At 39.6% G+C, this 14,870-nt stretch overlaps 1 protein-coding gene across 1 annotated transcript; it reads left to right on the forward strand.

Annotated features, from left to right (window-relative positions):
- Window positions 1–12,277: 12,277 nt before the first annotated feature.
- Window positions 12,278–13,081, forward strand: LOC138876434 (uncharacterized). The gene has a single exon (XM_070155355.1). It carries the CDS (start codon window positions 12,278–12,280, stop codon window positions 13,079–13,081), a length of 804 nt encoding a protein of 267 aa, XP_070011456.1.
- Window positions 13,082–14,870: the final 1,789 nt, after the last annotated feature.

Consider the following 14,870-nt stretch of genomic DNA (forward strand, 5'->3'; position numbering starts at 1 on the left):
ATTGATCCTGATAATGTGAGGATGTTCGAGGAGGGCCTTGCACGTTTGGTGGTACATGCGGGAGGCCCGTCCCGTATACTTGAAATCTCTTCGGAGATTAACCTTCTGGTGGGATACGGAAGACTTGGTTCCGTAATTCGACCTTCTGTGCTCTGCTGCCGAGAGCGAGGCTCTCCGGGACATCCGTGATATTGATTTGATACATGAAGTGGTCGTTATGGGCCTGAGGGTAAGTTTCTCCTTTCTTTTATGTTCTTTTAATCTTTGGCAACCTTGGCCTTAACCAATCTTTCCATCTTTCAGACATATGTGGTAGAGATCGAAAGTGCTCGTAGGGCTGACACTCGAGCAAAAACTTTTCTGACGATGTTGGAGAAGTATCGGCGCTGCTGCAACAAGTGTCGTGAGATGCACGAGCGGCTCAGGGCGAACGCCGGTGATCGATCTCTTGGTGAGGAACTGGAGAAGAGGGATCAGGAGATGATGCAGGCTGTTCGCAGGAGTAGAGAGCTCGAGGTGCAACGTCATGCAAAGAATGAAGAACTTGAATTGGGCAAAGGGGTTGCTGCAAAGTATGAGCATCTTCAGGCGAAGGTGCGATCGATACAATCCGAGATAGATCATAATGCCATCAGGGTCGAGGCGATGAGTGCGGAATGGATGGGAAAGTTAGTCGAGTTAGAGAGAAAGGTTTCCGGGTTGGAGAATATCGAGAGTTCTTGGGCGTCGGCTTCGGCGAGGGCGGCAGCTTGAGAGGACACTATCTGCGCCCTTCAATCTGAGTAGGAATCTAAGAGGGCGACGGCGACGTTTAGGGAGGCGAGGCTCGAAGAGCGTATTAGTAAAATTGATTGGGAAGCTTCAAGCTTAGGAGATAGGGTCGTTATTTTTTAGGCCGAAAAGGCACTATTACTGGCCCATGTCAAATCTTTCTCTGCCGCTGTTCCTCGCCATTTGCACGAGCTTTGGGTACATGTCTAAGCCCAGCGGGACATATATAAGAGCTTATGGGAAGCGGGTAATGTTTATGAGGCCGCTTATGAAGGAGCTCGGGCGAAGGCGCGAGAGGCTCGTGCTAACTGTGGATATGTTCCTACGGTGGCGGAGGTCGACGAGGATGATGATGTTGAAGAGGGACTTCCTGGAGATGGTGATGAGGAGGACGGCGGTGATGACGCCGAGTGAAAGAGTTGTTATCTTTGTTTGTATTGTTTGTTGTTCTTTCTGTTTTTGCATTTTTTTTTGTGCCGAACCGGTTTTAGCCGTGTATAATCTGCGGTTATTTGCAAAACTGTTTAAATAAAGGAGCTTTCATTGTTATACGTCATTTGTATCCCTTCCCCTTTTACTTTACATATTTTTGGCGTAAATTTTAGGATCTTCGCAAGGCGGATATCTGTTTATTTTTGGGGGAACCAATTTTAACCAGACTGAGCGGGACCTTGTTGTGAGTCCTAATGGAGTCCCATTCGATTCGCCTATTTGGGGCGGAATTAACTTGGTGACTTATTGCTTTAGATGGATCCGTCTTTGACTCAACTGAGTTGATGTAATTTCGTTGTTTTGGACGAAGTTAGTCTTAACTTGAGTCGTTCGTGCGGGATCCAACTGTCGCTAATTTGGGCGAAGTCGTTTCTCTCTTTTTTTTTGTCAATTTTCGATAAGTAGAAGGAGAAAAGGCGCGACGCTGGTTGATAGCTGCAAAGGCATTATTGGGCTCGAATGAGTTCGAACTTTTCCTTTTGCGATGGCTCTTTGTCGTAGGGGTGTTGTTTTAAGCTGGTCGAAATATTAACCCGTTGCAGTTCGAGCGAGGTCAAACTTTTCTCTCTCCTTCTTTTTTTATGGTGATGGCCCTTGGTCGTAGAGGTGTTACTTCGAGCTGGTTGAAATATTAACCTGTTGCAATTCGAGCGAGGTCGAACTCTTCTCTTTTTTTTAGAGATGGACCTTGGCCGTAAAAGCGTTATTTCAAGCTGGTCGAAATATTAACCCGTTGCAGTTCGAGCGAGGTCGAACTCTTCTCTCCTTTTTTTTAGCGATGGCCATTGGCCGTAGAGGTGTTATTTCGAGCTGGTCGAAATATTAACATGTTGCAATCCGAGCGAGGTCGAACTTTTCTCTCCTCTTTTTTTGGCAATGGCCCTTGGCCGCAGAGGCGTTATTTCGAGTCGGTTGAAATATTAACGCGTTGCAGTTCGAGCGAGGTCGAACTCTTCTCTCTCTTTTTCTCTTTGGCGATGGCCCTTGGCCGTAGAGGTGTTATTTCAAGCTGGTCGAAATATTAACCCGTTGCAGTTCGAGCGAGGTCGAACTCTTCTCTCTTTTTTTCTCTTTGGCGATGGCCCTTGGCCGTAGAGGTGTTATTTCGAGCTGGTCGAAGTATTAACTCGTTGTAGCTCGAGCGAGGTCGAACTGTTCTCTTTTTTTTTTCCTTTGGCGATGGCCCTTGGCCGTAAAGGTGTTATTTTGAGATGGTCGAAGTATTAACCCATTGCAGTTCGAGTGAGGTCGAACTTCTCTCTCTTTTTTTCTCTTTGGTGATGGCCCTTGGTCGTAGAGGTGTTATTTCGAGTTGGTCGAAATATGAACCTGTTGTAGTTCGAGCGAGGTCGAACACTTCTCTTTGTTTTTCTCTTTGGCAATGACCATTGGTCGTAGAGGTGTTATTTCGAGCTGGTCGAAATATTAACCCGTTGTAGTTCGAGCAAGGTCGAACTCTTCTCTTTTTGTTTTCTCTTTGGCAATGGCCCTTGGCCGTAGAGGTGTTATTTCAAGCAGGTTAAAATATTAACCCGTTGCAGTTTGAAAGAGGTCAAACTCTTCTCTTTTTTTTTCTTTGGCGATGGCCCTTGGCCATAGAGGTGTTATTTCGAGTTTGTCGAAATATTAGCCCATTGCAGTTCGAGCGAGGTCGAACTCTTCTCTTTTTTTTTCTTTGGTGATGGCACTTGGTCGTAGAGGTGTTATTTCAAACTGGTCGAAATATTAATCCGTTGCAGTTCGAACGAGGTAGAACTCTTCTCTCCTTTTTTTTGGCGATGGCCCTTGGCCGTAGAGGTGTTATTTCGATCTAGTCGGAATATTAACCCGTTGTAGTTCGAGCGAGGTCGAACTCTCCTCTCCTTTTTTTGCGATGGTTGTTAGTTTATATGAGTCCACCAAACAGTAGAGTACCTGATCCTCTATGAGGTTATATTGAGAATGCTAGAAAAATTGTAAGTAAATGAGACACGAGATTTTTACGTGGAAAAATCTCACACAAGGGGACAAAAACCACGACCTATACTTGTGAGCTTTCAACTTCACTAACTTGTAATCTCACTATTACAAGCCACTTTGTAATACCTCTACTACAAAGAATTCAACTTAACTAACTTGTGATACTCCCATAAGCCACTTTGTGACTCTCTAGTTACAAAGGCTTTAAACTTATGACTAAACCTAGTCACAACATAATATCAGAAAGTTTACGGATTTTGGGTTTCCTAAAACAAAGCTTCTAAGAAAGCAAGATAGGAGTTACAATGAAGAACAAATAACAAGATTACAACTCAACTACGGATACACATAGACTCATTGTGAAACTGATCCTTTAGTGGAGTTGTCTTCTTGTTCTTGACACACCAGTGACTTCAATGCCGGATGAACACTTTAATGCTTGAGAGAATATCATTGAATGCACAAGTGAATGTGTTTTGCCTTGCACCAGGTTGTTATACTACAAAAGACATCACAATGGTGATGTCAAATCTTGGTACACGCTTCTTCCCAATGAGAAGTGACTGCTGCACTGTCTGTTGTACTGTCGCGGACAGTCACTTTCTGCAGTTGCGTTCCAACTGTATAGTTGACTTGTACTTCTATCAGAGAACCCTAAGGGACCAGGTCCCTGTTGTGTTCTTCTTTATAGCAGTTGCTGATAGTCACTATCTGCTATTACGTTCCAGCTGTACAGTTGACTTGTACTTCTGTTGGAGAACCCTAAGGGACGAGGTCCCTGTTGTGTTCTTCCTTGTGGACAGGTCCCTGCTGTGTTCTTCCTTGTGGTTGTTCACTCAATTGATGGAGATCAGATTGAACATTGTTCATTTGAAAAGTACACCGGGTGGTAAGGTTCTTTATCTGGTTCTTGACAATACGTTTGTTAGATCATCTAAACATAAGAGGCATAAGGCAATGACATTGAAAACCCATCAATTTCTCCCTTTTTGATGATGACAAACTTAGGCAGTGATGGTATTTTTTTAGAGCAGAGATAACCAGATAAGGTACCAGAAACTACACAAGTTCCCCCTAACTTTTTGCTTTTGATTCCCCCTTAATCAGATCTCTTATATTCTACATAAGTTCCCCCTAACTCCCTGACCTCCTGACCTTACTCCCTGACCCCTGACCTTTTCCCCTTTTAGGCATCATTAAAAAAATACACAAGAAGGCAATCAACATAAAGAAGTCTAACACAGCAAACCCATGCCACATATGTGCACACAGCATGACAGAAAAGAGAAGCCAGAGGAAAACATCATTGTACATTCACAAAGAGGAGTTGTTTCATTAATATTAACAATGGACTGAGTAAATCAGGAGCAGTAGTGGTGAAATCCAGCATGCCTATCACAAAAAGACAAACGAAAGGAAAACAACAGCCACAAATCATTAGAGAAAAAGATATCTGGCCACTGAGAGGATCCTAGAGGACACTAGAAGAAGGAGGCTTGGAAGTGGAGGCACCAAATGGTTTTAAGAACCATGTCCAGTCGGCCATTTGCAGACAGTTGTTCTTCAAGTAGTTTTGCGCGAAGCGTATCATTTTCCTTTGTCAGGCGGGCAACTTCTTCATTAATGGAATCGGATCCTTTAATTGCTTGACTGAGATGAGTTTCCAGTATGGCATTTTGAGCCCTCAACCTTCTGATCTCTTCAGAAGCTGCATTTTGAACATTGATCAGCTCAGAAATGGTTGAGATTCTTCCACCAACTCTTTCTACGCACTCACATTCTTCCAGAGTGGTTTTAGATAAGGTTTGCTTGCGTGTGCCCACTCTGGGATTACCCAAAGGGACCTTGTCAAATCTGAACACTTGAGTGAGGATAAAACTATATGATAGCCCATGATTCCCACCTTTAAAATTTGCCACCTTTTGCATATGATCTATCATGATTGCTGGCAGATTGATTGGGACAAACTCATCAAGCGCCTCCATTAAGACCATATCCGATTTTGTAGCAATAGACCATCTCTCGGAATGAGGTAAGAGCACCTTATTGACCAGTTCAAAAAGAAGCTAATACTCAGGAAGTAAAACCTTCTTATGCACTTGTTCCCCCTGCTGAATAGCTTGCTCTTTCATGATAGCTCTCCTAAAGTTGACACCACAGACACCTTTGACTGAGGACATTCCTTCACATGGAATTCTGAGAACCTTTCCCAATGCTGAAGCATCGAGTACAATGTCTACTCTATTTACTAGCGCACAAATGTGATTCCCTTCAACAGTGAAAAGAGATGCGTAGAAATTTTGTACCGCATCTTCGTACACCAGAGGCATGCTACCCTGAAACAAGTTCTCACATTGCTGAAATTCTACTATCTCCAGAATTTTTCTCATACCGGCCATCTCTGAAATTGCTGGGTCAAATGTACGACCGCACAAAACTTTCTGAGTTCTTAATCTCTCCTGCCAAAGACCACTATCACTAGGCATGCTCCTCAGAGGACCAGGTTCCCTTACAGTTTCCCATTTTCGTTTGCTAGAACCTTCATCAGACTTTCCTTTCCAACTTACTAGCCACACAGTATCATCTTCAGACATGGCTTGCTCAACTGGACTCTTTTTAGACTTGCTGCTGCCCTTCACGGATGCACCTTTTTGTTTCTTAATAGTTTCATCGAAAGCTTTAACCACATGTTTTTGAGCTTTTGTAAATTGTTTCACTAAGGAACCAAGTTCTTTTGGAGCATTTTTGTCAACCCTACTCACTGGAACGCTCTTGTCAGTAACAAATTCCCCTTGATTCATCAACCTCTTTTTCCTTGTCTTAACACTCCTTTTACTTTTTTGCAATGTAGACTCAAAGCACTCTTTCTGCTGTGACCTGATAGTGGGTGACTTGGAGGGGATTCTAAGAGCTTAGGATGATCAGGAGGTGCAGAATTGGGTTTGCCTGGAAGAGAATCAGGTTCTTCAATAGATTTTTCTGGGAATGTCTTATGAGCCAAAGACTCGAGAAGTACTATGGTTCATACATCGCCTAGGAATGGAGTTTCTTCCCCCTGATACTCAGACAAGAGATATGCTCCTTCATTCATCAGACTCTTAGCAGCGATAGCCATGATGTTATGCGTTGTTTCCTTTTCTGGTGACTCTGTGAGAGTCACTAAGTCCAAAATGGAGGAGTTCAGATACTGATCAGGATCATCCTCAGAGACCTCTGACACTTGAGAGGTAAAACCTACTGAGTGTTCTTTGATGAGATCAGAGGAATGAAGACACATAAGGTTTTCAATACATGGAAGGAAAACAGGGTTTGTCATAAAATGAGAGACTATAGGAAAAGAGGAGGAACCAAGTGTGCATACAGTAGTATTGGAAGGAGTGGAATGGTGAATTTCTAGGGATAATTTTAAGAATGATAGGGAAGTGGGAGTAGTGTTAATGGTGGGAGAGGGAAGCGATCGTTCGATTGCCATTATAGGAGTATTTGGTAGGTAAGTAGAGTGAAAGAGAGATGAAAAGAGATTCACATATATACAGAAGTGATGAAGGTTCATGACTTGCTGTGAGGGAAAAAGAAGGTTTTATTGAAAAAAGGACTAATGATGAGAAGAGAGAGAAACAGGTTCTGAATAGTTCAGAAAACGGCGGTAGGTTTGTGGGAAAACGTTATCGTGCAGAGGGGATGAAGGGATTTGAAAGACAAGACATGACATGCAGACTTTGAAAAGTCGGATAATGTGGCAGTTGAGTTAATTTTGTTAACATTTTTGAGAGGGCATGCAGAATAAGCATATTACTACTAACTTGTGGTACAGGAACCCCATGCCTGAACATTTTTTGAAAAAGATTTTAGCAGCTCTTCTTTCGCAGTTCATAACTATGCTTTAGCTTCTATGATCATAATGTATGTTTATCTGCAACGATATCGATGTGAGTTAGACTTTGCCAGAAAATACTTTAGCTAATTTTACCTGAAGGTGCTTTTCATATCCAACTGATAGAGAATCAGGTTCTCCATTAGGTTTCAATAACCCCAACTTCACCTTATTTCTTCCAAAATGTTCCCTCATCAAGGCTTTGGTGAAGATATTTGGAATTTGGTTTTCTGTGCTGCAGGACTTTTCACAGATCAACCCTTTCTCCATATTGACCCTCAGAAGATAATGCTACCCCTCAATGTGCTTGGTCCTCTTGTTTTGAACTAGATAGAGAAGGTATACCATCAGAAGATACCCCAAAATCTTCCAGTTGCTGCTTAATTCATAGGGTTTGAGCACATCAGGATGCTCCCTATAGACATGTGATTTTTGACCCTCCACAAGATTTTTCATATTTTAGCACATAAATATTTAATTTAGGCCTAATAACGTTATTTCAACTAATTTTGACTCTTTTACTTTATTTTATTACAAGAAAATGGAAATAACAAAAAAAAGTTTCATTAATATTTTGTAGTCATTTTTAATCTTGAAAAATACCAAAAATAGTTTTGTTTTAACAGTCAGTCTTATTTTAATAATTACTTTACTTAAATAGGATTAATTAATAAATGAGATGGTATTTTAGTCTCGTTCGCGGGGAAAGAATAAAACTTGGGCTCGAGCAACCCATTTTTAGGCCTAATTTTTGGACCTAGCCCATAATTCCTAGGCCCATACCCCTTAACCTAAATATAACCCTAAAATCCTAAAACTATAAAAGGAAGCTAGACCTAACGCCTAAATGAGAAAAGGAAATACACACAAAAAAGGGAGAAGACAAAAGCTGACCAAAAAAAACCAAAAAGAGGGAGGAGCCGCAATTCATGACCCCATCTAACTCCCATTTTCTTCCTCATTGAAAACGAAAATCAACAACCATATACAAAAGAGCATCCGACGTTCCCATCTTGGAGACTCAAAAATTCTAAAGATAAAAACGAAATAGAGAGCTGGCTAAAATCGATAAGAAGAAGTTTCAGCCACATGACAAAATCAACTGATGGATAGAAGATCCAAATTCCTTAACTGTTGATAGCCTTGAAATCATATTAGCACATTCGGAAGTGAAAAATATTGTCCCTCGTTCTCTATATACTTTCATTTGAATCTGAAACCTTCTCGATCATAGAGCACGAGCATTACTGGCAGATTTCCAGCGCAGTCATGGTCGTTTGGTTGAGTTTAGTTGTTGATTCATCCTAATTATCGTGTACGAGGTTGAAGTTTTACTTTTTAATCATTAAAAGGCTTCGATTTTTCAGGTACAATCCTTTTCTTTGTTTACTGTTTCTTCTGCTTGGTTAATTTCATGTTTATAAATATATGAATGTTGCTATTTTGTTGAATTAAGTGTTAATGAGCAAGTTGATGACTTCGAATGTTTGATGCCTTAATTAATTGATGTTTCTTTGCTTAATCTTGCCTCACTGTTTCCCTTTATAAGATCTTCATATGAGATCATACAAGTTATTATGCATATGCTTTACATTAAGAACGAACCGTCTTCTTCGAGCTGGGTTTAGATTTCATTTGTTGGATTTTTCTATATTTCATCAGTTCATGTTAAATATTGATTTGGTAATATTTTTGGGGCTGTCAAGTTTTACGTTAGGAAAATGAATTTAGGGTGTGGAGTTGATTCTGAATTATGAGGAAGTGAGCTATTATGATCAATTGGCCCATCCTTTTTTGAGAATTGGGCCATATGGATTTTTATAAGAATTGACCATTTTAAGTATATATGGGTTTAGGTAGAAGCTGACCCAAAATATCAATAAGGCTATAAGCTAGTGTATCTTTTCATAAATAATTTACTCCAATCCTTCCACAATAGTTTCCATAATTCTTGGCCCTACAATAATCTCAAAGTAGGAAATGATTGAATCTTCGTAGTTGCTTTGGGCGCGTTATTTAAATAATTCAACTTAGCTACGGGTATGGTTCCCATGACGTAGTTGTGATGCTTAATTTCTAAAATCCGGGGGTACATTTATGTGACCCAACCACAATTTAATCTTGTTAATAAAATAAACATGATGTAGATCGTGGGTACAGTTCCCATGACATGATTTGCAATATGTAACACTAATTTGTTAAAAGCGGTTTTAAAAAGAATAAAATGCACATAAGTTTCAAAGATGTTTTAAAATCAAATAAATAGGCCAATAATGACAGTTAAGCGACCGTGCTAAAACCACAGAACCCGGGAATGTCTAACACCTTCTCCAAGATTAACAGAATTCTTTACCCGGATTTCTGTGTTCGCGGACTATAAAACAAAGTCAATCTTTCCTCGATTCGGGATTTGAACCGGTGATTTGGGACACCATAAATTATCCAAAGTGGCGACTCTGAATTTTAAAATAAATAATCCCGTTTCGATTGTCACTTAAATTTGAAAAAACTCCCTTATATCCCCTTGCGGGTGTAGTGAAAAAAGAGGTGTGACAGCTCTGGCGGCTCTGTTGGGGACAAGAACCCAGAACTTCTGGTTCAGGGTTCAGAATTCGAGCTTAGAATAATTGTTATATTTGGCTTTATTTATTATCTGATTTTACTTACTTGTTTGGGCCTAATGTGCTAAATGTTGCTTCTTACCGCTTTGATATTATATGAACTGTATATAAACTGCTACGAAACCCTTCTCTTCTCATCTTCGGGGATGTGCACACTGGCGTGACTCCTTTTCTGTTAGTGTCATACCTTAAATTAGGAAGAGGCTCGGACAAGTTATAAAGCCGGATGGCCTTTTGGTTCTCGGTACGTAGCCCCCCCTCGGCTCGAGTCATCTGCTCGGGTACACAAGTCTAGAACAACATACCCAGGTTTTGAACCTAGAATAACTAAAGCCTCATGTCGGATCCATAGTAGGAACGCTTATTTGCATCATGTGCATTTGACTTTGGGGATTCAACACAGAGGTTGGGTCCGTCTAGGACAGGTGTACCAAAAAATAAAAGATCATCCGGATGCATCTTATATGCTATATGTTGCATTTATTCAAGGGTAGAAGGGTCATTTGGCAGACCAATGATAGTTGAGGGCAAATGAAAAACAAAAAGAAAAAAAGAGAGTGAAGAGTGAAAATAAGGCAAGTAGGGGCCAGTTATGTTTTCTTTCACATTTTTTTAAAAGAAAAGGAAAAACAACATGAAAAATTCAAAAAGATTTTGCACTTTTTCATCATTTTTCGAAAATCAAAAATCAAAAAAAAGAGGAAAAGAAAATCCAAAAAGAGTTTATATGTTTCATCATTTTTCAAAGCAAAAGATGTTTTCTCTAAATTAGTTGATTTTTTTAATTCTTGCCCGTATCCAATTTGTCTGAACTACGCATACCTGATTCTCGTATTTCGGGGTGTGATACGGAGGAAACCCACATAGGGTCCGGTCTTCCTAGTGAATCTTAGGTTCTTGGCTTTGCGAGGTCTTAGCCAAATTTTGTATTCTAGCCACATTTTGGCCACATAAGTCATTTTGCAAAAATAGCTTCAATCATGTCTTGCATGTGTCTAATAGAGAATGTTATTGTCTCACATAGTGGTCTAAATATTTAAATTTATTTGGTCTTAATTTTTTCATACAGGTGTGAGTATACTTACCGGAGTTTGAGCATGACAGAGCCCCAGGACCATCTAGTCAGGATCGCTCATTCAGGAATAGATTAAAAGGAATTTTTTTTATGTTTTGAGTCTGTTTTCTTTTTATGGCGTTTTTTACCTTCTAGTTTTGTATAGTAATGTCGAGATTTTTTTATTATTATTGTACTTTCTGTTTTGCATCTGAAAAAGTGTGTTATAAATCAAAAGTCCAAAAAAAGAGTTGTTGCATTTTATATTTCTGTTAGAAGTTTTCTTTAGAATACTAATTTTAGGAATAAAAAATCATTTGAGGTGGTTTTCCTTTATTGAATTAATATATAGAAATATAAAAAAAATTGCTTTTATATTTCCTTTAGTATATTAAGACTAAAAATTCAAAAAAAAAAAGAATATTCTTTTAGTAACTCTTTAAAAGTTTTCTTTAAGATATTAATTACAAAAATCCAAAAAGATTTTCTTTTGAGGTTCTTCTTTGCGAAATTAATGAAAAATGATTTTTTTTTTAAAAAAATCTTTTATTTTCACTAGAACTTTAGGACATTGTACATAGAAGAAAAAACAACATTCTTTAAATTTGGTTTCTTTGCAAAGTTTCTCCTTTAGGTATTCAAATTGAAATCCAAAAATATTTTTTATCATGTTCATTTCTCGTTCCAAAATCTTTCTTCAGGGATATCAAATGAAAATTCAAAATATTTTTCTTTGGTTTATTGTCTAGATTTCTTTCCTAAAAAAATAGAATCAAAAAATATTTTTCTCTTGTAGGGTTTTTTTTTCCTTGATAATTTCCCATAGAGTGTTTGTTTCAAAAAGAAAAAAAAGAAAAATATATGCTCGTTAAGATTGACTTTAGAATAGGTTATAGAACATTAAATTTATAAAATTAAAAAAAAAGGGATTTGCTTCTTTTATTTCTCTTTTTTTCATCGGAATAGTCAGTAAAGTAAAAAAGAAAAGAAAAAGAGAACGTCAGTTTGTTTACTTTATGCCCGATCTTCCCAAACTACACAAAGATCTGATTCATGTGGCGTCATGATACGTAGACAACCTACATATGGTTTGATCGAATCATTTTTTTATTATTAAAAAAAAGGAAAAAAGGGAAAAGGAAAAAAGAGGAGAAATTATGGGATGTGAGAAATGAAAGGAAAGAAAAAAGCGATAATTAGAAGAAAAAAAAAGGAAGAAGGAAAATGAGCATGCCAAGAAATTCTAGAAAAGAAAGAAAAGAGAAGATTAAAATTAACAAAATTGGGATGATGCCAACTGACCTTCGTACCCTCGAAGTCATTTTAGAACCGATAACTGTGGCTAGGTGCATTGCACATAAAGTGAGATTATCTTATGTTAAATGCCCTAACGCTAACGTGATGACTTCATTTTGTTCCTTTTGTTATCTTCATTATAGCAGAAAGGTGGTTGGTTTGTGGTTCTTAAAGTGGTAACTCTTATCTACAACATAAAGTTGAAAGGCAATGGCAGATGACAACAGAACTGGGTTGGTTGATACGGGTGCCCAAAAGCAATTGGTTGAACAGGACAATGGGTTGGTTGAAGAGGTGAGGATGTTAAGACAACACATGGCGGACATGTATCAGGCTTGGATGATTGGGAAGGCACCACCCCCGCCACCACTTACTTTCCTAGATGCTACCCTTACCCAAACTCCAGTCATAGTGCCAGATGAATCCCCATACTCTTCAGATTTTCCCGCTTATCACAGATTTCCCAACCACCTTAGTAGCTCCATCACTCGTCCTCCAATTACCTTTCCCCAAAGTTGCCCTCCTGTAATATGCACTATCCCCAACAATGAATACCCACTCAAAGATCATGATGCTCAATACTACCCCTTAGAGGTTGCCCACAAGGTTCTTGACTCATACAAGCAGAGCCTTTGGAATGAGCCTCATGCTGAAAATGAAAAGGTCACAGGAAAAGAAGGGCGAAATGAAATATCCAGGAAACTAAAAGGTATAGAACAGTCCTTAAGGAGCATGCAAGGGATGAGAAATCAGATTCATATGTTCCCTGATGTTCATCTACCTGCGGGGTTTAAAGTGCCAAAGTTCAATTTGTATGAGGGGCGTGGAGTTCTGATAGCCCATCTGAGGGGTTATTGCAGGGAAATGAGAAGTGTTGGCGAGAAAGATGATTTATTGATGGCGTATTTCAGTGAGAGCTTGACTGGGGAAGCTTTGGAATGGCAAAATCATCAAGATGTCGGTAAGTGGCATACATTGGGCGACATAGCTCAAGATTTTGTTCGACACTTTTAATACAAATTAGACATTATCCCAGACCGCTCCTCCCTATCTAAGATGAAAAAGAACCGGAGAAAAGCTTTAGGGAGTTTGGACTCAGATGGAGGGAGCAAGTTGCTCGAGTCAGTCCCCCGATTGGTGAAAAAAAAATGGTTGAGCTTTTCCTACAAGCCTAGGGGCCCACCTACTTCAGTCATTTGATTCCGACCTTGGGTAAACCTTTCAATAATGTGGTAAAAATGGGGGAGATGGTAGAAGAGGGGAATCAAGTCAGGCAAAATCATGAGTTATTCGGCATTGAAACATACTACAGAAGACATTCAGAACATCATAGTAAGTTTGGGTGGAAGAAAGAGAAATAGAAAAGATGATCCGCTGGGCATTCCTGCTCAACGCTTTCAGCCTCGACATCGACCCCATGGATATCCTTGTGCACAAGATGATCCTCCCCAATGCTACTTCTCTCCATAGAAACCCCAAAGTCGTACATCACTTTCCTAGTACCCTATCCACAATGCACCACCATACGCTCCACACCCGCGAGGCCCGTAATGGCCTGCACCACTTCCCCAAATGTCTTACCCGCCCCCTCAAGCATATCAGCCACCTACCCGCAAAAGGTTCCAACCGAGGCCAGAATACAAACTAAAAAAATAACAGAAAAAAGAAAAGGCTTTCACTCCTATTGGAGAATCATATGTCAGTTTGTTCCAAAGGTTGAGGCAATTGGAAATGTTGAAGCTGATTCAGATAAAAATTCCAAACCCTCTGCCAAAGAAGTTTGATTTTTCTCAAAGGTGTGCATATTGCTCCGATGCCCGGGTCACAGCACAGAAAAGTGTTGGCACCTGAAAAAGCAATTCAGAAGCTTATTGATGCAGGTGACATTGTCGTGCAAAATCCAGATGCAGTAGACACTAGCCAAAGTCCATCGCATGTTCATAACGAGACGCATATGGTGGGTATGATTTTTTTTGAAAAGGAATATGAGAATTTTTCTGAGGTCCTCGGAGGTCCACGTGTTGTGAAGCTTTCAGCGCTATCAGAGTTTGATCTTAAAAACGAGCCGGCAAAAGGGACCCAAACGCAATTTGCTAAAGTAAATGTGATGGAGACTTGTGAAGGTCCTAGTAATGGTGATGCAAAACCCAGTGGATAAGATGTCGTGCTTGGTAATTGGAAAGACGCTCCATTCTTGGTTAGCCCGGGGAGGAGTTGTGGTGGTTTATTTTGTTGTCATTTCTGTTGTTCGGGTTATTTCTAGGGTTGTCATCCGGATATTGTCTTGTGACTCAAACACTTCTATCCTTTTATTTTGCCTAGTTTGTTTAGTCGTAGTAGCCCGTTTAGTGTTGTCTGGTTTTGTTACAGGGTTGTACCCCAGTTTATTTTGCTTGTCTTGTTGTTCAAACCCTTTCACCGTCTGTCTAATGCAATTTCCTGTTTTCTGTTATTTCTGGTAATTTTTTGTTTAGCTCTCTTCTCCTTTTATAGTTTTTTTTCTCATGCTAGCTCTAGTGACATGACATGCACGCATAATTCTAGGCCTGGTTTTAAAGTTAGTTTAATCATGAAGCAATGAAACAATTTTGAATATGATAGGGACATTTGAGGGAAATAAGTACAGATTTGGACATTTTGAGATCATTTGAAACCCGAACCATGTGAAACTGGGGTAGATAATTTGAGAAGTTAATAGGGTGACAAGAATTCTTTAAAGGAGAGTGCATCCCGGACGATTTGAAGCAAGCAACTTTGAATTCAAATGCATCTCAAGTTACAAAATAAAGTCAAGGAAGTTTTC

This window comes from Nicotiana sylvestris, chromosome 8 (assembly GCF_000393655.2).
Source record: "Nicotiana sylvestris chromosome 8, ASM39365v2, whole genome shotgun sequence".
Taxonomy (NCBI): domain Eukaryota; kingdom Viridiplantae; phylum Streptophyta; class Magnoliopsida; order Solanales; family Solanaceae; genus Nicotiana; species Nicotiana sylvestris.

Coding starts and splice junctions, on each gene's coding strand:
- LOC138876434 (XM_070155355.1), top strand. CDS start 12,278: ATGGCAGATGACAACAGAACTGGGTTGGTTGATACGGGTGCCCAAAAG.